At 52.5% G+C, this 25,549-nt stretch overlaps 9 protein-coding genes across 9 annotated transcripts; 4 read left to right on the top strand and 5 right to left on the bottom strand.

Moving 5' to 3' along the window:
• Positions 1–968: 968 nt before the first annotated feature.
• Positions 969–1,952, top strand: J4E86_010234 (uncharacterized protein; the record flags this gene model as incomplete). The annotated part of the gene is made up of 1 exon (XM_051450733.1): positions 969–1,952. The coding sequence occupies one exon, from the start codon at positions 969–971 to the stop codon at positions 1,950–1,952; it is 984 nt and encodes a 327-aa protein (XP_051298248.1).
• Positions 1,953–3,678: 1,726 nt separating this feature from the next.
• Positions 3,679–5,352, bottom strand: J4E86_010233 (uncharacterized protein; the record flags this gene model as incomplete). The annotated part of the gene is made up of 3 exons (XM_051450732.1): positions 3,679–4,179; positions 4,248–4,276; positions 4,416–5,352. 3 exons carry the CDS (start codon positions 5,350–5,352, stop codon positions 3,679–3,681), a joined length of 1,467 nt encoding a protein of 488 aa, XP_051298247.1.
• Positions 5,353–7,443: 2,091 nt separating this feature from the next.
• J4E86_010232 (uncharacterized protein) lies at positions 7,444–8,019 on the bottom strand (the record flags this gene model as incomplete). The annotated part of the gene is made up of 2 exons (XM_051450731.1): positions 7,444–7,932; positions 7,987–8,019. The coding sequence occupies 2 exons, from the start codon at positions 8,017–8,019 to the stop codon at positions 7,444–7,446; spliced, it is 522 nt and encodes a 173-aa protein (XP_051298246.1).
• Positions 8,020–9,721: 1,702 nt separating this feature from the next.
• Positions 9,722–10,330, bottom strand: J4E86_010231 (uncharacterized protein; the record flags this gene model as incomplete). The annotated part of the gene is made up of 1 exon (XM_051450730.1): positions 9,722–10,330. The coding sequence occupies one exon, from the start codon at positions 10,328–10,330 to the stop codon at positions 9,722–9,724; it is 609 nt and encodes a 202-aa protein (XP_051298245.1).
• Positions 10,331–11,994: 1,664 nt separating this feature from the next.
• On the top strand, positions 11,995–12,699 carry J4E86_010230 (uncharacterized protein; the record flags this gene model as incomplete). The annotated part of the gene is made up of 1 exon (XM_051450729.1): positions 11,995–12,699. One exon carries the CDS (start codon positions 11,995–11,997, stop codon positions 12,697–12,699), a length of 705 nt encoding a protein of 234 aa, XP_051298244.1.
• Positions 12,700–14,121: 1,422 nt separating this feature from the next.
• On the top strand, positions 14,122–14,612 carry J4E86_010229 (uncharacterized protein; the record flags this gene model as incomplete). Its single annotated transcript, XM_051450728.1, has 2 exons — positions 14,122–14,148; positions 14,253–14,612. The coding sequence occupies 2 exons, from the start codon at positions 14,122–14,124 to the stop codon at positions 14,610–14,612; spliced, it is 387 nt and encodes a 128-aa protein (XP_051298243.1).
• A 2,912-nt stretch (positions 14,613–17,524) lies between these two features.
• On the bottom strand, positions 17,525–20,014 carry J4E86_010228 (uncharacterized protein; the record flags this gene model as incomplete). The annotated part of the gene is made up of 1 exon (XM_051450727.1): positions 17,525–20,014. One exon carries the CDS (start codon positions 20,012–20,014, stop codon positions 17,525–17,527), a length of 2,490 nt encoding a protein of 829 aa, XP_051298242.1.
• A 1,558-nt stretch (positions 20,015–21,572) lies between these two features.
• Positions 21,573–24,011, bottom strand: RHP54 (DNA repair protein rhp54; the record flags this gene model as incomplete). Its single annotated transcript, XM_051450726.1, has 1 exon — positions 21,573–24,011. One exon carries the CDS (start codon positions 24,009–24,011, stop codon positions 21,573–21,575), a length of 2,439 nt encoding a protein of 812 aa, XP_051298241.1.
• Positions 24,012–24,402: 391 nt separating this feature from the next.
• On the top strand, positions 24,403–25,022 carry J4E86_010226 (uncharacterized protein; the record flags this gene model as incomplete). The annotated part of the gene is made up of 2 exons (XM_051450725.1): positions 24,403–24,531; positions 24,618–25,022. The coding sequence occupies 2 exons, from the start codon at positions 24,403–24,405 to the stop codon at positions 25,020–25,022; spliced, it is 534 nt and encodes a 177-aa protein (XP_051298240.1).
• Between the last annotated feature and the right edge of the window lie 527 nt (positions 25,023–25,549).

Below are 25,549 nucleotides of genomic sequence, written 5' to 3'. Positions count from 1 at the left end.
TCCATGATCAAGAATGCACCTTCAACGAAAACCCGCTACCACGGAAGAGGCGTGCCGTGGCTATCAATGAGGTCTCTGAGACTACTGAAACCACCCGTGGCCAAATACCCCTTATAAGCGACTACAGGAGCAACACTGCCACGTCTACATCACCTCAGGACACTACAGCCAAAATCCGCCAGGATCCGCCAATTGACGACTATGCAAATTTACACGGCCCTTCGCTCCTGAAGAAGACGCTGGGCCTGCAAACTGGCAGGCACAGTCGTCTTGTCGGCTCAACTTCGGAGTACGAACGTCTTTTATTAGCACTTGAGCCAGTTCAATCCGCTGGCGCTGCTGATGCTTTGGCTGGGCATCCAAAGCTTCGGAAAGTAGATGACGCTCATGCGACGACGTTCGTCTCATCACCCGACGCCGGTACGCTTAACAGTCAAGGCGACATTCCGGATCTCGACGCTATCGAGATAGCCGTCGCACCACATGGCGCTGCATTGATACGTCTCTTCTTTCGGATTGTACATCCCAGCTTCCCGATCCTGCACAAGAAAGTGTTCCTTGAGAAGTATGAGCGGACTCATCGAGAGTTCTCGCCGCCGCTATTAGCGGCCGTTTATCTCCTAGCCCTCAACTGGTGGACTTATTCCAGCGAGCTAGCACTGCAGTCGAAGCCAGACGTCTCGCATCTAGAGTCCTTGACGATGAGGTCGTTCAGCAACATCATTCACAGGCCTAAGCTTTCGACTATACAGGCAGGGCTGCTGCTTCTCCAGCGACCAGAGGGCAACAGCTGGGCGCTGACATGTCAACTGGTTGGGCTAGCGCAGGAAATGGGACTCCAACTTGACTGTACGACGTGGCATATCCCAGCCTGGGAGTGTGGCCTTCGCAAACGTTTGGCATGGGCTGTATTCATGCAGGATAAATGGGGTGCACTGGTGCACGGTCGCCCCTCGCACATCACGCCGATGGATTGGGATGTACAGCCTCTGACTGTTGACGACTTCCCAGAGAGCGCCGCTGATGAGGATGACGAAGACGGGAGTACTGAAGTGGAGAAGGGTCGGATCTTGTTTTGCTACATGGTAGATCTTACACAGATCTTGGCGCAGATCCTATCGACTTTCTATACACTAAAGGCCGAGCGCGACTTCGCCAGTCGTGCGCACGAAGGCGTACGGTCGCTGCTTAATGCAGCGAAGCCTTTGCAGCTCACTCTACGTCAATGGTATGCCAACATGCCAGCTGCGCTCAAAGTACAGGACATAGCTGCAAGGAAGCTCTCCAGCGTCGGCTATCTTCACCTTGGCTACTACGCAGTCGAAATGACGCTTCACCGACGCATCATCCGCTCGTTATCTCCAGCAGACGACCCCGAACTCCACAACATATGCCGACAAGCAGCGCAGATCCGACTCACATCTGCCATGAGCTTCGTTCAATCTCTGCGACCCGAGCACTTCCAATCCTTTTGGTATTCATCGTCCACCTACAACTTCATACTCGTCGGTTCTTTTATCTCACTTCTTTGGGTGACATCTCCCAGTAGGGAAGAGACAGCCACATACCGCGCCCATCTAGACCAGTATAGGTGGATCATACGCCTCTCGAGCAAGTCGGCAGACTTCCTTGAAAGAGCCCTAGTGTCACTGGATGTGTCGTCCAGTGCGCTAATGAAAGCCATTCCTGACGAAATCAACTCACCCGCTACAGCGATTGGTCGTCAGGCCAGCACGGGATCAAGTCGCGATAATGGTGCGCTCATACCTGAGAGCAATAGGCCCGTGTCTGTTTCGTCGACTCCCTCCGCTACCCGATTCGAATACAATACATTGCTGGAAGGCACCGACCTCGCTGACCACTCGTGGTTTGATGTGATACACGAGAACAACTTCGGCAATGCGTACAATGGCCATGGTGTAACTCCGCCTGGGCAGTCGGACGTGCCATGAGGCGCGATCAACTGCAGCATTGTTGGATCAACCATACCACTGCAAAAGCTGTCGACAGGCTAGATCCATGCAAATTCTGGCAAAGAGTGTTGCAGAGCGCGCATGTCAGCTCTCACCCACGATGGTATTGGCCCTGAACGCTGCAAACCTGCATCGATGAAGCCAGACAACAGCGATGAGCTGCGAGTGTCGGACCAGCAGTCCAAAACACTATTCCGACTTCTTCTACCCGAGCTGGTCATTCAGCAGAGTCGCTCTTATTCTAAGCATATCCTTAGCGATGCGTCATTGTAAGTTGACAGCCCGACACTTCCCTGCTCCGCGCATACCATACAACCTTCAAGGACCCCTTCTTCGTCACATTCAGCGAGACAGAAGCGCCGGCCTATGAGAGGCTGTGAGGCGTTGAATCTATGCGCTTTATACTGCTCACTGGCACAAAAGGACCAAGTGAGCTAGCAACAAGTCCTAGGGCTTCACAGCGGTCACTAGACTAGGACACAGGAGCCGAAAGCCCGACCACAAGACACGGAATCTCTCAATGTGCGTCAGGAATATGCGAATAGTATTCAGATCATGCCTACATCGTCCTGCGATAGGTTGAGGGGGTGAAGCATGTGGAGGTCGAAGTTGAGGACATCAAGGGCAAGGATGAAGACGCTGGTGTTGAAGACGCTGAGGTCGAGGGTCCTATACAGGGGTTGACAGTATAACTTCTTTTATACTGTCAACCCCTGTATAGGACCCTCGGACTCAACATCTTTAGCCTCGATCCCGACGTCCTCAATCGTAGCAACTTCTTCTACAGCTTCTTAGATACGTTAGGCCTCTGTCTCCTCTGCCCAGGCTCTGGAGTCTACGTGGACCTAATCTTGATCAGTCTCATCCGTCTGGAATCACGCCCAGGTTTACGCCCGCTTGCAACCTAAGCCATGATTTTGGAGAAGCGCATTCATGACTATGCAGCTGCAATATGTATGCTGTTGGCCAAGAAGGCATTGGCGAATGGCCCATCCAACGGATGACCTGCTGCACACCCATAACGCAGCCTCCACTTCCAACATGATAGAAGTCGTACTGGGAACGGATCCTCCCCAGCCACCCAGGGTAGCTTCGGCAAGAGACTTCTATGGGGCTTGACCAGACATCGCCAATCCAGAATGAGGGAGAAAGAAGCGGTGGCGTGATAGTCTCTTGTTCCGGTGCTCGTCTCGCTTTCTATAAGAAAGGTTTCATGCTCGCTATTAGCAAATATTAGGCTACTAGCCAGTCCGATATCTATTCTCTACATAGTACGATACTACTTATCATCCCTGCCACCCCACCCCACTCTGACGCAGCCACGACTCTCTCCAAAGCCATGACCATCGGTCTCGTTGCCATTTTCACTTCCCTAGCTGAACGTGTACCCGTCACGGCGCGCAACGCCAAGATGATGGCGCTCCAGACTGTGGGTTGCGGCGAAGTTTGTCATTCCACGCAGGTAAGTGGTGGCCGAGTATGGAGGTGGCAAAGATTGCTGATGTTCTTTGTTAGGGCCTTTTGGGGATTTACGGCTGCGAATCGTGCCAATATTCTAGTTCTATCTACTTTCAGGGAAGGTTAGGGCATCCTGTCATATTGTCACTTCATCGTGGATAAGGCAATTTTATCGACAGTCATACCTGGGTCTCATTCGTTGCAATTGTGTGATGCACCGTATTGCGAGCCATGAATACTTCATACACTATCCTAGTATGATCTCGTCGAACTGAGCAGCCTGATCCCATACGTCCTTCAAGATTGTAGCTACACCCCGCCTCTCGAATACGCCTGGTTTACCGTTGACTGGTATGACACAGAGCGCCTGAACTTCAGGCTGTCCGGAGTCGCTGAGCCAACCAGCTTCAACATAGGAGATGCCGATGAAATCCAAGGTACCAGCTTCGTCCCAGAGAAATTGTGGAGGCCAGCGGTCGAAAGTCATATGGCCTACAATGGTCTCCTCTGCATCGTTTGTAGTTCCCAGCGGTATCAGAGATCTTAACGCTTCATTCGTAGTGTCTCCAGTGCTCAACGGTGTGCCTATTTGTACCAGTTTATCTTCCTCTTCATCTTCCTCTTCCTCTGATAATACACCAAACCGCGCTCTTTGTGCTTGGATGTACAGGTATGGGTCAAGATATTCCGGCTTGACTCGCTCCGGAGACGCCTTCTTGCTGCATTTCTCGCTAGTCATCTGATGATTCTGCAGACAAATATCACATTGCGCATCTATGACAATAGGTACCTGAAGCTCTTTGGCCTTATCCTTACCACTAGGCCACCAATGGCCGAGAGGTCTGCTGCGGATCGTTTGACAATTGTGTCGCCAGGCCATCCACGACCAGCTGGGCATGACGAATGATCCATCTTGACGTAGTAACATTCTCCTCTCCAAGATAGCCGTCCCCGAGCTCCACAAGAGCGCGTGTGAAAGTTTACATATCGGGTGCCCATATAGCAATCTCGTATCGTCCAGGCTCGTGAAGAAGTTGATGACCCCTAGGAACGCTTTTATAGAATCTTGGTCGTACGATAATGCGCGAGAAGCGAAACTTTTTGCCGCTAGTGAGTATACGTCCCAGTCTGGTTTCCGTATCAAGACCGCTTTTAGAGCATCCTGGTCGTACGATACTGCGCGAGGAGCGAAATTTTCTGCCGCGAAATTTTTGATCACTTGTGAGAATGCTCCCCAGTTTGGTTTCCATTCAGTCAGCGAGGCTTCACAGAGGGTTGGCACAAAACCTCCCATTCTGTCTGACAGGTTGTCACTGAGCTTGAAGCCAAAATCTGAACCCTCTTCTGAGATGTCCTCTACACATTTGAGACAAATGCGGTCGTCGATTACTAGCACCCTTCGAGAGGAAAAGCCCTCTTGTAGTGTCCAAGCTCGCGAAGACCATGGTAAGGCACCTAGAGTCTCTCCACCCTTGCCAAGCACGTAGTTTGGATAGTTTATGACTTGACCAGGTAGAATACGGCCAGTCGAACGGGTATCGTATCCGGTGATGCCGCCGTTTGCGTTGTCCTTGTTTGCCACCAAGATTGTCAGGAATGCGTTGGCATAGATCAAATGCATTCGGTTCAGGTAGAACGAGATGTTAGGATCGTTCTGAATGAGGCAGAGACAGTCCACCCATAGGTAGCGAATGTCCAAGTCTGCGGTCAGACGCATAGCATCTCTAATAGTCTGCGGAACAGTAACGACATGAGATCCAGATGACAGGCTCCGAGGTTTTCGAAGCTCCTCCATGTTTCCAGAGGTTAAGTTGGTAGATTTGACGTTACCCCAAACGTAGCTTAGAGCTATATAGCGCACATTCGAGACGGGTTTCAGAGTAATGCACTCCTCGACTACATCGATGAGATAGAGCGACATGTCCAACTCGTTGGCGGGATCAGACCGACAGACTTCATGCTCGCCCTCGCATGTATGCAGCCACGATTTGATAAGTACTATGGGGAGATTTTTGGCTTCGTTATAAGTGGCCAAATCGGGTCGAAGTCGCATAGGATAGTCCGAGCGCGGTAACAGGTAACTGTCGTGATATTGCACGCGGTGGAATTTCCAGGATATCTCGACGCATGCTGACGATATTTCTCCCCTGTGAGGCTCAAGGAAGTGGTCCCCTTCAATCCTGAGTGTGATATTGCACATTTTGGTGCCCATGGGGCCCATTTCGTCGAGTATATTGAGAATATCTCTGCATGATGGGCAGGTCGTGTCTGGCTTGATGTCGGTTGTATCAGCTTTCAACGAAAGAACCAGGAGTTTTTGACGATCTTGTATGGGCGCTGTGTTCGGAATGTCGTTGAAGGATCGATCCACACGTAAGCACTCTTCGCAATACAACGCGTCCGCATCCGGTGACCCTTGAGAGTTTAAAGGCGCAACTTCAAAGTTCTCCTCCATGTCCATGATAGTCGGTGCTTTGCGAAACAGAACTAAATCGGTTGCTGTAGTTCAGTTCATAGTGGCATCCGTAGAGCAGCAAGTCGGATTGTAACTGAGAAGGCTACAAAGAGAGTGATGTGTTATATGCCCCACCATCGTTGCTGCCTACGCCAAGTGAGGCGCATCTCACCAGGCAGTTACTTCCGGCCTATCAGCCATGCGAACGCCTGATGCCTCACTTCAGGACAGTGTGGCAGAATCGAGTTTCGCTAACAAGCAACGGGTTATACTGCTATATGTGAGAGCCGTTCATCGAAGCGCAGCTCTCGCGCATCGCAGATCGGACAGCTGTTGCTATCCGAAGGGGAAGCTTCATCTCTGTTCGCACAACCCACCAAGGTCCCTCAAGTATGCCTCCAGCTCCAGAACGTTCCGCCAAACTCATCCCACAGCACACCACATCACACCACCACACCATCTCACTACCACCTCACGCCTAGACCCTCACAACAGCCCCGCATCTAGACCTCACCTTCAACAGCTCCCTCCCCAAAATGAGGGGTAAGACGCCCAAGTAAAGCATTCGCAAGCCCTGCTGCAGCACCGCCGATCCCATACCGCATGCATACGGACCGATAACACAGCTGCACGCTATCTAAAGCGAGACCGAACCACCATATCTATTCGACACCCGATTCTGTTGGGAAGTATGAACGGCTTTGAACCACCGTTTAGGTGTCTGTAGAGCGATGCGATGCGTTTTGGTGGGTGTGTCGCGTGTGGTGTTGCTTATTGGGTTTGTGGGGGAAAGCGGTGGGTGACGTCATGAGCACGTTGTTTGGTGGAAGGAGCAACGTGGTAACGTGGTTGTGGTGTGGCATCCACGTTGTCGCGAACGTTATCGCCATCGCTATCTAGACATCATCCGAAGGGCCGAGAAGGAGAAGCAAAGGACATCCCCGCTTTACAACGTTGGAAAGACGTGGTTTGAAGTCATCGAGATTATTAAACAGAGCGATCGCGTATCAGCGTTGCGGTGCGGAGAGAACCCACGAAAAAGCACGCTGCGCGAAAGAACCATGGGGATGCAGGGACCGCGCGCCAACATGTCGCCAGAAGTCCCAATTGGACAGGAAGGGCTCTACCGGCCAAACGCCCCGGTACGCTTACGAAGGTTTATTTCGGGATGATAAAACAAAATGCACAAGAAGCATTGCGTGAACGGCAAATATTACGTCGTCAAAGCACGCGACACGGGACGGGATGGAACAACAGCAAATGACAGCGATGATGCGTGATAAAGTGATCATGATTTCGTAAACTAACTATACAGAGTTCTTGTCGGGAACCTAGCAGTTCCATCGACTTGATGCAACGATTGCATCAAAGAGGGGGTATCTGTTTTCTGATTTGAGCACTTCATTTCAGAACCGTTGCGCCAATTGCCAGTCCAAAAAAAGCAAACGCCGCTCGCAAAACACAAGAGAGCAAAATCGCGATCGTGATCCTCGTAACCCTCACGTCATTGCGCCATGAGAAACCTTACATGGCGCGGACGTGCGTCAAAGCATGGGCCTAAGCCCACGTCTTGGAAGTGTTGAGACCGAGCTCGAGATGCTGTGCGATGGCGTCGGCAAAGTCGCCGCCAGCGTTGGAAGAGTGACGGCGGCGCTCGCGTCGTATTTGGTGCTCGGCTTCCATGAGGCGGCCTTGCACCCAGGCGCGCTGCTTCTCGTCGTTGCGGATGCAGTCTGTGTTCATGAGCTCGGTGAGGGTAGCGACGATTTGTTGGTTGATCACGGCGAGCTTGTGGGATTCTTCCGTGTGCATGTCGTCGACACTATTGCGTGGGGTGGAGCTGGTCCTGGAGCTGACGGCGACGGGGTCACTGGCTGCGGGAAAGGGCGTGGAGTACTTGGGCGAGGACTCGGGCGAAGATGAGAGAGACTGAAACTCTGGCGACGATGCTGCCATGGGAGCGTTGAACGGAATCTCCATGGCCATGCGGCGTTGGAGAGCTTCCTTCTGGGCGGAGAGGAGCATGTACTTCTGCATCGACTCGTTCTGGATAGCCATGTTAGTATGTGTAAAGGAAGGAAGCACTTCGGAGGAACTCACTCTACATAAAGTGGGTCGCGACATGGGAGCCATGGTGTAGTCTGATATGGTGTTGCTTGGTGTTGGTATCGTTTAACGTGGAGAGAGATTTGATTCCTGCTGATGTGGGGTTGTCGGGTTACTGATAGAAATACCAGTTGACAATGCCAAGAGCGTTGGTGCTAGGAGATCGGCGGAGCCCCAGAAGTGTGGGTACGAAAAAGTTCTTGGTGGTGGACCAGAGTGGAGTGATGGTGATAAGGTGATGCTGCCGCGACGACTCGGTGATGGTTGATGCTTAAGTATTGAGGCCGGTGATGTCGACAGAATATTCCAGAGTTTGACGGATTCGCAAATGCGGTCTCCTGAGTCTGGGGATGTGCTCGCAACTTAAACAGTTTGTGATGGGGCCGCGCATTCACATTCCCGGAATAGGCCATGACGTGCGATTAACACACCTGCACCGAAACACAGCGCGGCTGAATCCGTCCTTCCGCGGTCACTGTGTCGAGACGCCTTTGAGTAACGGGGCCCGTTTCGCAGAACCCTGTTGGGATAGCCAGGGGTTGGGTCGTAGTCCAGCTGTGATTGGCGGAGTCAGCCCCCTTGCTGATCCTCCTGCTTCCCCGAAAGGTAAACTAAGCGACATAACGTCACTGGTAAGAACCTGAATGTAGGGCCATGGCGCAGGATCGTGATCCAGTAACAGGATCGCACATGAAAGGTCTTGAAGGAGACGATGGCACATGGTACCTGCATTATCGTGAGTAATTTTGCCTGCAGACTCTTGCCCTTCACTTGTGGGTAACTTGTGGGTAATGCGAATTCTCTGCCCTCCATCACAATGCCATGATGCTGCCGAAAATGCCATGGTGACACAGTATGACGTTTCGCTTGATCCAAAATTATTTCTGAGTCAATTCGGCGCAGGCCGAGGCGGCGCGGAGACATCCTGCGACGTCACTTTTGCATGGTGCTGACATTGGGCAATTTCGCTGTTCGGGCGGCTTTACAGTGCAGCACATCCACAGATGTGGCTTTTTTGGAGACATCCCAAATGATAATTAGGCGCTGCATTTGACCACATTCGATTCCGCTCAACGTGTCTAGAGGCCAAAAGTCAGGCTTAGCACGAAAAATCAGGTTTCGACGCCACATTAGTGGCTCAGTCCCACGTGTATCCGGGTTTCGGCTTGGGTGTGACGTTCCTGTGCAAGCCTCAAACCCCAACCATGGGCATAACAGGGCTGTTGGAAATTCGATCGTCGTTTCTAGCGTATCAGGACCCCGTAAAGGTTCCACGACAAGGCTTCCAGAACAGACCCTTGATCCTTCACGCGGCAGGGAAGTGTCACGCTGAAGTGCCACGTTGGTGACAGAACGCTCGTGGGATTCGTGTAAATTGTGGACGATACCGCCTAATCATAGACAGCCGGAACAAGACCTTGGCTTATCGTTGCCCTGGCGCGCAGCGATTACACCCAACATTCAGGTATTCGCATGTCCTCGAGTAAGCGTCATGTCTGAGTGACATACTCCGCATGATACGCGTACGGCACAAACACCTCACTGCCTGGTCGGGGTTGGTCTTAGAAGATCGAGGGCCTGACCGCGCAGATCATACGGCGTCGTCAATCAACGCCCGGTCGCTGCAGAAGGGATTGACCGAAAAGCAAGCGTCTACCGGCATTCAGCGGATGTACATGAAAGTGATGCGACATGTTGCGAGACATGAGAGCGGTGTGGTACAGGCGTGTCACTCCTCAGTAGAGTGTCGATCTGACCAGAAGCCTTTGCCGTAGCTGACGAGGATCTCTTGTCCACGTCCGATGCCCTTTGCTCTCTTTCCGCTTTTGCCAGCGCTGAGCACGAATACTCCGACTCTCTTCTCCGCCTTCCCGTTCCCAATGTCTACAAATATGTCGCGAAACTCGGCGACCGGTGCGGCAGCGACGCCTCGGTAGTCGTTGACGAAGCGTGCTTCGTTGCCCATTTTGGATGCATCAACGCCGATGCCTAGTTCGCGGTCGAGTGAGAGATCGTAGTCGGATGCTTCGTCAATGTCAGTCTGATCGTGCACATAGCCCAAGTACGGCAAAATGAACGAGTCTGGTGGCAGATGCTGGTTAGCATAAAGCGCGTGCTGTCCATGTGCAGGATGCGCAGAGTCCGTGACGGGTGTGATCTTGACGTTCGAGTATGGCCCATTCGGCTTGTAAACCTGTGTATCGGGTGGTAGATCGGACTTTGGCGATATAAGTGCGCTAACTTTGTCTCTACAAAGCTTCTTGGAATATGAAGGTGCATGAAGGTAGATGGTTTGCCCATCCCACCCCTTCGGCACAGCGCCAGATGATTTTGTCATCTTGCTATCGAATTTGATAGACTTGCGCAGCTTTCATCTAATTCAGTCAGGCGGTCGTTCCTTCGCGTGGGTCGAGAAGGCAGGCTTGGTTTCTCTGTAAGGTGCAAGAGACTCCTGAAAAAGATGCGCAGTCTATGAGCTACCGTGCTTCTCGGTAAAACGTTATGCGAAATTTGGTGGCGAGGTGGTGAAGTGAAGTTGTTGAATTGAGAAAGTCATGGGTAGTATTGAGCTGTGGAGGGGCTCTTGCCCGACCGGCAACACTTCGGCGGGACGGGCTAGAAGCGACAGGAACACCCACTCTCGCTCACCGTAGCACTCACTAACACCACACTACGCCTCGCCCTTTATCGACGCGACGCTCTCTAGCTCTGCGCGGAAATGATCACTATTTGTGGGATATGATAACGCGGAAGGATCGGGTTTCTTCGTGTTGAGCAGCGCGTCATTCGTTCTCCGACGAAACATCTGCGCCCAAGTAGGTGCCGCGCTTAATGCGTAACATGCGACTACCATTGTGGCGCTCACTAAGCTCATGCGCCTCTCCTGAGGAATGTCGGATGCGAGATTGCGCTTCTAATGTTACAAGGAATGCTGTGGGTGGATGACTCTCGCAAGAAGAGCCCCCGTATGACAAGAGCTGAGACAGAGCTGAAAGCTGGACAGCCTACAAGATCACAGCAGCTCCGGCAACAGCTTTCCGCTACATCTCGATGGCTACAATAGTTCGCAACACTGGACGGGCTGTCGGCCCTTCGCTGGATCTAGTCGAGGTCTAGATGCAAGGGCAATGCAGGAACCCGCACGTCCCCAGTCCATCGTGAACCAACGACCTCGCCAGCATCAGACCGGTCCAATCTGGCCCTTCTCCTATCAGCGAAGCTATTTTTGCTCAGACGCGGGGATTGCTCCAGATACTCTCACGATTACCCATCTCCACTCTGATCGGGATTCCAGTGCCTCTGGCAAGGAGCCCCTAATCGTCGCTCTGTTCAGGTGTTCTTTGTCACAGTCAGCGGCTGGGCGCCAATGCCAGCTGCCAGTGTGTCTTACACCTCGATACAGTCGCGCGGCTTCTTCTCTGCTCAGAGCTGACATGCAGGTGCGGATCACGAACCGGAGATAGGTACCTACCGGGCGATTGAACATGTTCCGCGTGCACAAATCGAACGCTTGCGGCAAAAGCAGCTAGAACGACGGGCGATGTGTTGGGGCGGCAAGGCCCCTTGGCAGGGGAAATTGTCAACCTCATTTCGTTTCTGCACGCAATCCACCTTTTGATTGGCCCGCTCGACTTCCATCAATAAACAGCTCACAACGGCCCATGTCGAAGCTTTCCACAGGTTCCCCTATTTCGTACTATGCCAGGCACAGTCCACCAAACGGCGCCACCGGCACGCCAGAGCTCTCGCGATACTGCCAACCGAATGCAACTACGCCAATGCCCCCTGTTCATGGACACTGGTGGTCTTGGTAAGGCCAGCTCGTGTATAGTTCTATATAATGGCTTCGCCAGCTGCTCCTCAGTTGATTCCTCACCACACACTCACTACACTCACTAATACACGGTTATCACCGATCACACTCGTTTTCAACGACCTCCAACGCCTTACAACTTAATACCTTCCGTATTTTAATACCCACCCCCCAAACCAAACATCAAGATGCGTTCCTTCGCCGTCATTGCTGGCTTCGCCGCCGTTGCCCTTGCCGCTCCCCAGGCTTACGAGGCTTACCCTGCTGCCCCGGCCTCTTCCTCCGCCGCTGCTGAGTACCCCGCCTACCCTGCTGAGACCCCCGAGGCCTCCAGCTCCATGCCCGCCTACGAGGCCGCCACCTCCTCCGCTGCTGAGTACCCGTCTTACCCCGCTGAGACCCCCTCCGCTTCCATGGAGGCTTCCAAGCCCGCCTACGAGGCCAGCTCCATGGCTCCCGTCTACTCTGCCTCCAAGCCCGCCTACACCACCACCGAGGTTGTCCACGCCACCAGCTACGTCTGCCCTGAGCCCACCACCATCACCTACGGTGTCTCCACCTACACCATCTCCTCCAGCACCACCCTCAGCATCCCTGAGTACACTGCTACCTACGTCCACACCCCTACCCCCGAGATCCCGGCTGTCCCCATGCCCACTGTCACCTCTGCTTCCGTCCCGGCTGCTGAGCACACTGCGCCTGCCTACACCCCGGTCTCTCCCATCTACCCCTCCTCCAACGGCACCGTTCCCCACGTCCCTGCCGGAACTGCTGCTCCTACTGGCACTGGTGCTATGCCCAGCGCCTCCAAGCCCGCTGAGTTCACCGGTGCCGCCGGCAAGGTCTCCGTTGGCTTCTTCGCCATCGCTGGTGCCCTCGCTGCTTTCTTGTAAGCGGTTCGCTCTTGAGTGATTCGTCAGGACATGGCTCGCCACGTCCTTGCTAGTCTCTTCTCGAGTTGTGGAAAGAGGAGGAAATAAAACATGGCTTCACGGGTTACGACTTCGACTCTGCATCACGATTCAGTCTAGGATTGGGAGCGCGGTGTTGGTGGTACGAGCCCTTTGCTTCCTTGCGCAATCAAGTCGCAGCGGCATTTCGATGGATCGATATACTTGGTATTGTAATACGCCTTGGTTGGAATGCTTACTGGCCCTATGGAGGGAGTCGTGTGGTCCCCGGTGGTCTTTTTTGTTCCTAGACTCTTTGCCTGTTCTGAGAAGAGTTGGCTATCTTAATGACATGATTTCCACCTTTACTTTACGACTTGACTGTCTACCTGATACCCTTCTGTACATATTCTACCATCAATGCATTTGATCGTAACTTTACATCATTCGCTTCTATAAACTGTGGTGTAACCTCTCCCACCATCGCCGTCTTCAAAACCTCCCATGAACTGACGTCTTGACAATCTTTCCTTCTTTACCCTGATCCTCGCACACGAACCATCGTTCAAGTCGGGTCGCCCCTGAGACCCTGCACCGGGAAATTACACAGGCCGCCTTACCCTGCCGCAACTCGTGCCTGGCATGTGGCCCCCCACCCATTCATCCGCCCGTGCATTCCCCAAGAACGCCAAACTACCGAAAGCGTCACCTTTCGTCCAACCTAACAATAAATTGACGGCATCTCGGCTTCTGCGACCCTTTGTTTTAGTCACGGCGCGTGTATCCATTCCTGATGTTGTTTGCAGGACTTGGGTAGGCGAGCGGATATATTGCTTTTTTGCTTGGGGAGAGGGTTGACGCGTGGCTCGCGCGACGCATGCCGTGCTGTTCGAGAACGCAGGATCGATGGCCTTCCTTCACGAAAACGACATGCCAAGAGCCGCAATATTGCGAAATCGTTTGGGCAGACCGATGCCGCATGCGTGCGCATCTGCGTCTGGCGCTTCTACTATACCACCATCTTACAGCCGGGGTCAGCTTGTTACTTTCCGGTCACCCAATCATGATCCAAGGAGACGCCATTGCGTGCTACAAAGGTTTATCCGGTCTTATTGGGACATCTTGTATCGGCCAGAGATGCCTAGCTTGGCAGAGGAAGATTCACATCGGGAAGTAAGCTCAAGAGGTCTGAGTCAGAATAGCTTACTGCCATCATCAATATTCTGGAGCTTTTCTCTTTACACCTCTGCATCCCGGTTGTTTTGGAAAGCTCGGACTAAGAACGAGTTCTGGGAAGGAACGCTTTCCACCGCAGTTACCTCTCTTTGTCGCGAGGGTATGGTGCGAGGATACCGCATTCATAGTCTTGGATACTATCGTGCAGACAACAATTGAAACGCTCAACTACTACAACAAATCGCGATGATGCTCGCTGGTATCTCTATTATAGATGTAGCTGACCTAGATACATATCGCATTCTCGAAGACAGACGCCGATGTCTTTGTAGCCGCCTCACTGGTGTTTACTTCCCTTACGTGCGCTTCCATTTTGGCAGGTGCAAGCGTCCCCAACCTTGGAAGGAACGAAATACCGAGGCCTACACGCCACCGAGGAAAGGCTGCGAGCGTTCGACACAATATGGGCTGGCATTGCGTTGCCAGAGACGCTGCCTGCCCGAGTACCAGAAGTCGACCAGAAGGTTCTTCCGGCGCATGCTCATATCGAAGACCGAAACGGTGCGGGCATGGAGCCTATCCAACCCTCGTCTCCTCCCCCGTCGCCTGCGCTGCCGCGAAAGCGCCAGCGGATGGGGGCCGTCAACGCAACCATCACACTCTCATCAGATGTCCAGAACGAAGACCACACCGAACCAGAGCCGAGGGCCGACGACTACATCAAAGTCGTCTGCGCATAAAAACTGTACAACGACATGCCTTTCCGGCAGAAGGTTACCAAGGATACATACATCTTCTTGCGGCAGATGCGACCGGACCTTGTGCCTTGGACTGCTAGCATATGGGATACGAACACTGCGCGTGACGGCACGGTACTTGGCGGTTGCATGTTCGCCCAAGCTGATCCTGCGAAGGCCTACAAGCAAAACAAGCTCGTGAAGAGCCCCGGGATAGTTCTAGAGTATGGGATATATGCTGGTGTAGGTTGCATGCTGGTGCACGAGCTTCTCGACATACTTCGTATGCTTGAAACCGTCTAAAGATAGTAGATCTAGGTATAAGCAAGGTGACTAATAGAGAAGCTACGAGTTTATTCAAAGGTAGGATAAACAGGTTTGCCGAATACATCCACGTCGAATGTGCCAGTGGGTATTGTTGTGAGCGGTTGTCGCAGTCTATACAGCATGCTGGAAGCTTGCATCTCCGACATGAGGCCTGGCAGTGTCATCACCAGCGCATGTATGTTTCGCAGGTGACAGCGCACCGTATCGTGCACCAATACCAACCCTTCCTACACTATCTGACTTGCGAGGTCAGCCGCCCAATTCAGCTCCGGTTCGGTGGTACGAGCATTGAGTACATGCGACAACCGCCTTTTGCATCTGCCGACAACAGCCTTAAGCCAGGTATTCCGCGGCATCCTATTCGATCGGCGAGGCACCTACAAGTGCTCTGATCGCGTATATGTAGCAGGTCGTACGCCAGTGTAGGGCTCAACCATATCAGAAGGCTTGCTGAAGCCGGTTCCAACTTCCTCGTCTTCTCCAATCCAAGTCACAAGACTACCACAGACAGACGAGCGATCAACGAATGATAGGCCAATATCCTCCTAAACAAGCCTTTCTCCTCGCTACTGGCATCGCAAAAAGCATCGAAAAGCTGGAATCAACTCAAGCTGCATACTGGATGCTGCGTCGCGATTCCGAGAAACGAGATTGAAGGTTGCGCAGGCCCCAAGGCGCTCGTGCGAGGGCGTAAGAAACGCCACACCTCGTATTATACTTCCAAGTCGCATACAACCAAAAATCGCATGTCTCTGGACACCTGCGAAAAGCACTCAGAGGTATGATAGCTGACTATGGGCTGTTAGCCCAACAGAGTGTGATTGATGTCAAATTCTAAGCCTGTCAAGAGGTCGTCCCTTCTATCTCAACCACGACAGCAGTAACACCAACGTCAACACCACCAACGTCAACACCACCAACGTCAACAAGAGGGCTGTCAGGAGTAGCTGCAAAAGATGAGCTCAATACATGCCGCTCTCCCGCACGAAAGGGATATTTTGCTTTGTAGTAAAAGCGTGAAACACTTACCTACCCGCATCGCTCACACAGCCGAACCATAGCGTACAACACCGAAAAGACGCTGCGAAAGTAGTCAAGAGGCCTCTAACAGCCTCTCAGCGAACAGTATTACTATCTTACCCCTACCAGCTCCCTGATGGTGCGCGCTGCAGTGATAAGCCTAGGCGACTACTCTAAGACTACGAAGTAGATCTGTACTTTCGTACATCGCTTTAGAGAACACGGTGCAGGTCATGATCCGGTTTTTGACTGCCATCTTGCTGATCGGACGGTGTAGTATGGGCTTTCTTGGCTTAGAATATGTTGGCCTGGGCTACTGCATTGAAGTAGATACGGAAGAATACATCCCGATCTATAGTTGTGAACCATACGATATAGGTCATCATCCAGTTTCTGACTGCCAAATCGCTGATCGGACGGTGTATTATGGACATTTTTTCCTTTCAATATTTCAGCCTGGACTACTACATTAGCTCAGATACGGAAGGATAAATTCTAATGCATGAGCCTGAAGCATACGACATAGGTCGTGATAAAACTTCTACCTGCATTCCGACCAAATCTACAGTGTGCGTTGAGACTACCGCGAAGGTCAAAGAATGGAAAATCACTTCAACATACCCGTTTGAAGCATACGATATGAGTCGTGATGATATTTCTAACTGCATTCCCACCAAATCTGCGGTGTGCGATGCGACTACGACGAAGGTTAAGGCATCGATACGTACTTCAATACACCCGTTTGAAGCATACGATATGAGTCGTGACGAAGTTTTCAGCTGCGTTCCGATCAAACCTGCGGTGTGCGATGCGACTACCACGAAGGCTAAAGCATGAATACTTACTTCAATATACCCGTTTTGAGCATACAATGTGAGCCGTAGTGGAGTATCTAGATGTCATGGGTTAGCCAGGCGGCATCGAGTGAACTTGACATCTTCGAATAGAACGAAATTGCTGGATGCATTCTCGTACCAAGAGCCAAACACACCTCAACTCATCGCAACGCTTCAAGGCATTCGCAGCTACTTGCTTCGTTACGTACATATGCTTTTTAATTATCGTGGAAATGCAGCATAAAGAACCTTGGAACGCATGCTTTATACTCCCGGCCGGTTTCCACCTATCTTCACCGCCCCAAGACTCATCCTTAACTACAATCACACAAGAGTTCATAGCATTTCACGGTACCAACATGTAAATATAGTTTGACTCAAGTCTTTCATTGCACCATGCTACGCTAAAAGCCTAACATGCCTGTCCGAAACAAACATGAAATTGGGTATCATCTCGAATACACTAATCCAGCCTTTTCGTTCCAAAACGCCTAGCACTCGGTTCGGAAAACCAAATCTCGTCCGCACATCGAGGCATTGTGCCTCAAACATCTTCGCTCTCTACATACCGCTGCGTGCGAGAGCCCAGGAATGCTCGAGAATGACGCCACGTGAAGATGATGCCGCTGAATATGATACATGATGAAACAAAGGCCGCCTGTGAGCCTATATACCCACTCTCTTACTATCGTATTTCCATAATTATCCGGGAGCTCTTGTCTGAACCTGCATTCAGCGATCAACACCCACCTTCCCAACACCCTTGCTCATCTTCTTGCCGACGTCCAGATCGTCAAGCTGTCCCTTATTGAAGAAGTGAGGAGCTAGTTCACTGAGCCATGATGCTTCAATTGGAGCGACAGTACGCATCCACGACTTTGAAGTCTCCACCTGCTCGAAGTAGCATACCAAACGTGGCCGCTTGTCTCTCAGACAGGAGGATGGGTGGATCCAGACTTGATTGCGCGAGGAAAGGCAGCGATAGCTCATGCCATCCTTGTTCAGCCGGGCAGTATTGGCGAAGTATGCCGAAGTCCAACTCTTCATGATCTTGACGTGATCAGCTGACCCACAGCTACTCCTCTCTATCTCGACCTTGTCACAAAGTCTGAACAGCTGATCTCGAACATCGCCCACGCGATTGAGCGACCGATACTGAACGAAATTATCCTGACACCAACTTTTGCTGAAGCCTGTCTCCTCAAACTCGTTCCAAAGGTTCAGAAGTGAAATCATGTCCCCATGCTCTGATGCAAATCTCTGGCGTGCAAGGTCTGCTGCAGCTTTCTTGTCTTTTGGGGCAAAGAACAAGGTATTCCCTTCGGACACCATGGCTACAAGCGTGACCATCTCATCAATACATCCGTGGCTGTCAGCAGCCAGCAGAGCCTTCGCTAGTTTCGGATCCAATGGCAGTTCGCTAGCCTTTCGACCCAGTTTCGTGACCTGTCCTTCACTGTTCAGAAAACCCAAAGCATATAGCATTTCTAGAGATGCTATCATCGCGTCGCCATGAGGGGGAGATGGAAATTCGAAGTTCAGGATATCGTGGATGTTCATGGACTTCAGCATAAGTATCAAACTGTCCAGATTGCTGCGTAGTATCTCTGGCTCTGTCTGAGCCGGCAATTCGTTGTAAAACGCGTATTTGGTGTATAAACGGAAACAAAGTCCGGGACCCGTACGTCCAGCACGCCCAGCACGTTGATTGGCGCTAGCTTGTGAGGTGGGTACCACAGATAGAGTCTCTGTAGCAAGTCTGCTGTCATATCGTTTTTGTTTGACCAAACCAGAATCGATGACATAAACGATGCCGTCTATGGTCAAAGATGTCTCGGCCAGATTTGTAGAGAGCACGACCTTACGAGCGTTAGGTGGAGGGACTGAGAAGATCGCGGCTTGCTGGGACGACTCTAAAGCGCCGTACAATGGTGCTACCACGACAGGGGCCATTCTGTTTCCGAGCTTTTTGGCAGTAGACTCGATAGACTCTGCGGCCTGTATGATCTCATCCTCTCCGGTAAAGAAAATGAGTACATCACCTTGTGGCTGGCTGGCGTGTAGCTGCCAGAACGTAGTTAAGGCCGCGCTCAGATAGTTGGCCTCCGGTGACGACGTGTAGAGTTTCTGGACCGGAAAGGTTCGGCCTGGAACAGACAAAATTGAACTGTTATCGAAGTAGGAAGAGAAGAATTGAGCGTTGAGAGTGGCCGAGGAGATGATAAGACGAAAATCCGGTCGGCATCGGGTAATCTCCCGTGTTAAGACCATCAACACGTCCGTAGCGATGGTCCTTTCGTGCGCCTCGTCCAGTACAATGACCGAGTACTCTTCCAGTAGAGGGGACGTTAAAGCGGTCTTCAGAAGAAGACCATCCGTGAGGTAAACAATTTCAGTAGCCTCGCTGAACGCCTCCTCGAAACGGACCTTGTATCCAACTTCCTTACCCAGACGAACACCAGCTTCTTCTGCAACGCGCTTAGCAACACTCATAGCTGCCACGCGTCTCGGTTGCGTACAGCCAATCCGCCCCTTTTTCGCGTAGCCAGCATCGCGCAAAAATTGGGTCATCTGGGTCGTCTTCCCGGAGCCTGTCTCAGCGGTGACAATGAGTATCTGCTCAGTCTGTAGGGCCTTTATGAATTCATCCTTGTATTGGTAGATCGGTAATGAACGGCGAACTTCATCGATCGAGGCGGCATGCTTCTCTGCTTCGTCCACGAGCGCCTCCAGTCTCTGCTTCTCGAGGTCTACTATAGGTCCATCGTATGCTACGTTCTGCGATGGATCGAAGACGTATTCCCAGTCCTGCTCTCGGGTATCGGCAGCCTTGGGTTGTTGACTTTTTATCTTAGACATTTGATCTTGCTCCCAGATTGAATACTCGCTCTTGTAATCGACATCTGTGTCCTTGTGTCTGCGAGTAAGAGCTTCGTTTTTATTCGAGTACTCGGCGTCGGGAATTTGGAAGCCAGAACCGGAATCGTCGATGGCATTTCGCGCCTCGGCCAGTTCCAGGGTCTGACGATTCTTCTTAAACTCGGCTCTTTCTCTCTCGCTCAGCTTGTTGCCCAGCCTCTCCTCCTCTTCTGCTTCTTCGGCGACCTGGCGGCGGAGTAGGGCGAGTTGTTGCGCTTCGCGTTCGGCAAGGTATTTCTGGCGCGACGCCAACCTCAAGGCGCTGACATCCTGGTCGCCGGTCTTGCGGCGCTTGGAATCCATGATGTGTGGTAGTTCGAGTGTGTTAGCGGTCGCGCGATTCGGCGGGAGCGTGGTGTCGAGTCGAGGGTATGGTATGCGTGTGCGCGCGAGGTTTGTGGGCGTCGAGGGTTCACTCGGATGGTGGAGCTGGACTACGAAATGTTGGAGCTCGGACCAGGTGGCGCGAGCTAGCTAGCCGGATGGAAACTTCGGTTGCCGACTACAACGACGAGGCTTGTCCGCAACAAGATGAAGACAAAACTTGAGCCTGGAGGATACAACGTCGTACGTTTCGTTGGTTTGTCGGATGAAAAGTTCTTGTAGCCTCAGGGTAGGCGCTTTCCAGGTGCTGGTCTTCACAGAGTGGGCTGATGGAAGTTGAGAGGAAGAAGAGTGTAGAAGGAAGGACGATGGGAGACGAGCCTGATATATGCTCAGGTAGCGCGGACAGTAGCCTGGTAGGTAAGAGACGGTGGTACCGATGGAACCATGGATGAGAGGTGAGAGGTGAGTTGGCTGAAGCATGCCCGGGCGGGTGTAGAAGAGTCACAACAGTGGGGCTACGTCATAGGCAGCCGCCGCGAAGAGAAGGAACGGTACAGGTAAAAGTGGAGATGAGAGAAGAACACAGTGGTGGTGATAGGGGAGTTTGCGTATAAACGGTACTGGTGGCAGTCATGCACTGGAATTATTGCGCATGGTGAGAGTGTGGCACGTATCAGCATGAAAGTCATTGCATAGTTTGGTACTGTGCCTGGCATGAGTGGAGCGAACACCATGGTTCTACTACAGGCAGTTCATTCGACCTATGGGCCTCGGAGGAATGCGCCATACTGGCAAGTGATAGCATGGTCACAGTGCTGACCAGTACTCCGGCACAGAATGCCTTATGCTCTCGAGCTTACTACGTTCCCTTCGGCATCCTTTGTTGAAGCGCATGACCCTCTGCGACCCAAACAAAGCAAAAGTCGACATTTATGGCAGAACATGAACCACAATCACAACCACAAACCCTTCGTCGTTTTGCTCCGTACCCAATACCTGCCTTACAACCCCAACATCAAGTTGCGACTTCCCTCCCAACCAAGAAAAACACCACGCCAAGGACCGCGGATTGCAAATCAACATCCACGGTTGGCCGCACCAACCACATCGATCACTTCAGTTCATGTGACTCCGTCATTATTTCGAACCACATGACGTGACGCGTTCTCGCGAATGGAGCAGCAGCGATTGCACAGCATGTTCGCTTTAGGAATATGGGCACATTGAGATAGGCGAGTGTGCGTCGTGAACATAGCGCGACAGGTAGGTCTCGGCAATCGCGATGCTTACCTGCAAAGTCCGTATACTCGATATCAACATGCGCGACATGAGATAGTAAGGCGCAGCGACCAAATTCTGCCAACATAAAGATATCATATTCATTATCATAACCCACTACCCAGCGCCGCCCATCTTAACACCACGCTTCATGAACGCTAAAAACCTCGAAAGAACTATGCAAATGACACATGCTGACAACACCACCGTCCTGCTCACCAGCATCTCCATCCCACACCTACACCATACCACCCACTCAATGACTAATATACTGAAACACAGCACTAACATCCCTCAGCCCATCACCCGTCTCCTGCCTGAGCAACAAATCCTGAATCTTGCCCAACGGCCCCGTCTCGCCATCATTGACAAAGTGGTTCCACGTGCTCGTGTCACCGTAAAGCATCGCCGGCGCTTTCGCCACTTGTCTTCCATCTTCCTTCCTACAGCGCTTACACTTGAACGTGTCGTGCGTGTCACTCGTGGTATTGTCGCGGTACTGGAACAACTCGCGGAGAGAGTCAAGTGAGAAATGGCGTTCCACATCCTCCGCGCTGTCGACGACACAAGACGATAAAGACTGTTTGTGAGACTGGCGCTGGAAGACCTTCTCTTCGATAGTGCCTGTGGTGATGAAGCGGTACACGAAACAATCCTTCTTCTGTCCGTCACGCCACACACGCGCAAGGGCTTGCTGGTCGGCAGCGGGGTTCCAATCAGGGTCGAAGAGGACGAGGCGGTTCGCGCCGATGAGGTTGAGACCGCAGCCACCGGCTTTAGAGGAGAGGAGGAAGACGAATTCGGGGCTTTCGGGGTCGTTGAATTTGTCGACTAGCTTTTGGCGCTTGCTCACGTTCATGGTGCCGTCGAGACGGAAGCAGCCGTAGCCGCGTGAGCGGCATAGCATGGCGAAGATGTCGAGGGTTTGGGTGTAGTTGGAGATGAGGACGATCTTGTCGTTGGTTTCGGCGCGGATGCGAGCCAGCATACGATCCAAGACAGCCATCTTGCCGGAGTACCATGTCTTGACCTCGCGGTCCCTGCCTCGCGCATCCTTTTGTACAAAGTCGTCTGGAAGCTTGTCTTCGCAGCCCGGCAAGTCTTCTGGTAGGTTGAGAAGGTCGGGGTGGTTGCAGAGCTTCTTGAGCATGCCGATGACCTTGAGCGGCTGCGAACCCTTGCCGCGGAGTAGACTCTGAACATCGGGCGACTTGATGAAGTGGTTGTAAAGGTCCTTCTGGAATGGCGCAAGGTTGCAGAATACGACGTGCTCGTACTTGACTGGCAGGTACTTGGAGAGAATGTCGTTGGTTCGGCGAATGATGAACTTGTTGACCAAGCCGAGAAGCTCGGTGAGGCGCTCGGTACCCTTCTTGATGTCCGCATCCGTTCCGTTCGCGTCGCGACCCTTCAAAATAGGAATCTCGTAATGCTTGCGGAACTCCATGCGCGTGCCAAGGTAGTTGGGGTTGGCGAAGTTGAGTAACGCAAAGTACTCTGACAGATCGTTCTGGATGGGTGTACCCGAAAGGATGACTCTCCTCTGCACGTTCAGGTTGTTGAGCGCGGTAAAGGTCAAGCTGTCACCGTTCTTCAGTCGATGCCCTTCGTCGCAAAGCATTAACCCGATAGGTGTCTGTCCGAACTCGTCGGCGTAAAGGCGCAGGGTTTCGTATGACACAATGAGGACTGGCCTGACGACTGAACGCCCGGATGCGATCGACCACTGCCGTATTTGCTGGATGAGCTCCTCCTTCGATGCCTTGCCATCAATCGCGAAGGGTGTGACAGCATCCTTCCCAAGCCACTTGATGAGCTCGTTCGCCCAATTCCTCACTAAACTCGACGGACAGGCGATGACGCACTTTTGTATCGTCGACTTGCCGGCATCGGGCGACTGCTTGAGTAGTGTCCACATGAGCGCGATACACTGCAGCGTCTTTCCAAGACCCATCTCGTCTGCCATGATGCAACCGTTCGCCTTCGGGTCGATCATCCCCGTCGTCGCGCGATACAAGAACTTTACACCCTCGACCTGATGCGGTCGCAGAACCTTCGCAAGTCTCGGATCAATGACGACCGGCACGCGCGGCCGCTCGTTGTCCACCTTCTTCTTCAACCCCAGTATCTCCGCCAAACTCTTGTGTACCAGCGGCGCCTCCATCTCCTTCTTCTCCGTTTGACTCAACTTCGGTTCCGCCTCTTCCTTCGGTATCGGCTTGTCGTCAACTGTGGGATCGTAGAGTACTATCGCAAACTCTCCACTTGGGTCGTGCAGTGGTCGCGCAACAAAGACGGTTCCAGTCCGCATACCCAGCAGCGGTGCCGGTCGATTCGGATTGTAGGCTCCGACATCCTTGTTGACTAAAGGAACGATAAACTTGGTTCTGAATGCGGTGTCTTTGTCTTTGGGCTTGAAGACGGGAAATCGGTTTGCGTCTCGTGTGGCGAGGGCTAACCGGTCTTCATTCGAGTATGGCTTATCGCTCTCTCCATCTTCGCCTCCTGCACCAGAGTAATCGACCTTCCTCCTCTTCCTTGCAGGTTTGGTTGAGACACTGGATACTGTTGCTGAGCCAGGGCATCGGAAAGGCTTGATGAGGCGTTCGGTTGACTGTGGAGTGCCACCATAGAGACGCGCCGCGGGCTTCGCAGGCGTGGCCTCACCTGCTGCGAGAGTCTTCGGTCGATGCATGAGGAATTGACACGTCTGGTAGGCACTGTGAGGTTTGGCAGCCTATATCGGGTCGATGTGGTGGGAGATGGGAGGAAAGGGAGTGTCGTGCGGGAATGCTGATCAATGCACGCAGGTGGCGGAATCTCGACGCGTAGATTGTTAGCTCAATCACGTCGTCACGTGGCGCGGCAGGCAGCATCGTCATCCCACCAACATCCAAAATCTCCATCATACCTAGATCCCGTATCTAAATCGCTCCCTGATCACATTCCCATAATTTCCATACGTCCAACGCGTCAATCCCCCACCTCTCCATACCTCAGAAAACCCTGTGACCGACACCTCCGAGCCCATCTCCGCAAATTCCCCAGCAACCCACCCCAACACACTTCCACATCCCCACCCAACCATGGCGCGAAAAGCAATAGCAAAAGACCAAATCGTCAAATTGATCGTAGGCGCAGGGCAAGCGTCGCCCTCGCCGCCAGTCGGTCCCGCGCTGGGAAGTAAAGGTGTGAAGAGTATGGATTTCTGCAAAGTACGTTTATCTACATTCCGCAGCTGTCGCATATCTTCAAGCGCAATCGTCGCATACCCAATTCATGTATACTAACCCCCACCCAGGAGTTCAACGCCCGCACCGCCCACTACACCCCTGGCACCCCCATCCCCGCACGCATAACCGTCCGCCCCGACCGCTCCTTCCACTTCCAACTGCGCACGCCCCCAACCGCCACCCTCCTCCTCTCCGCCGCCGGCGTGCTCCCCACCAAGAACAAGATAAGAGGAGCTGGAAACGTGCCCGGGCCTATGAACAACCACGACGGGCAAAAAGGCAAGACGTCGACCAGTAGTCCGACGGTGGGGAATGCGGTGAAAGGGACGGTGGGGACGGTTAGTCTGAAGCATGTGTATGAGATTGCGAAGATTAAGCATGGCGAGACGAGGTTGAGTGGGTTGAGTTTGGAGGGCGTGGCGAGGAGTGTGGTGGGGCAGGCGGGGAGTATTGGGGTGGTGGTTGTGCCGTAGATGGGGGGAGGAATGATGGGAAGAGGAGGGGATTGTGGAGGGCTGGAGAGATGAAAGAGCACTGAAGCCTGTGCGAGACGTTGCATGACAGGAGTTGTGTAATGTGGCTTGGGCGTGGTGTATGCTTTGAGGACACTTACGTGGCGAGTAGAGAAGAGCTTGTACATATATTGTATACCTGGATAGACTCATGATGCATGATCAATTTCGACTTTGTGTGAACTAGAATGCTAGGACGGGCTTGTGATTAGAATGAGTGCGACGAGGCTTTTGTGCCAACATATATCTGACTATATTTAACAATGACTGCGACAAGATAGCAATGACACTTCCTACTGTTACATCTCCACCCCAAATCTTCCTGGCACGATCCTCAATCCGAGGATAGACCCGGCGTTGTAGCTGCGTTCCATCCGTTCGAGCTGGTGCTCAGTAATATCTTAAGTGCTCTGGGCACACCATCGGCACCGGTATACTTCCATGCGATCTCGTCGTTCCTTAGTAAAAGCCGGCGCCGTCGTAAAACA

Source organism: Alternaria arbusti, assembly GCF_024043155.1.
Source record: "Alternaria arbusti strain BMP 1465 chromosome Unknown scaffold_20, whole genome shotgun sequence".
Taxonomy (NCBI): domain Eukaryota; kingdom Fungi; phylum Ascomycota; class Dothideomycetes; order Pleosporales; family Pleosporaceae; genus Alternaria; species Alternaria arbusti.
Note: the sequence above shows the minus strand (reverse complement) of the source record. Positions and strands in the feature narration are given on the sequence as shown.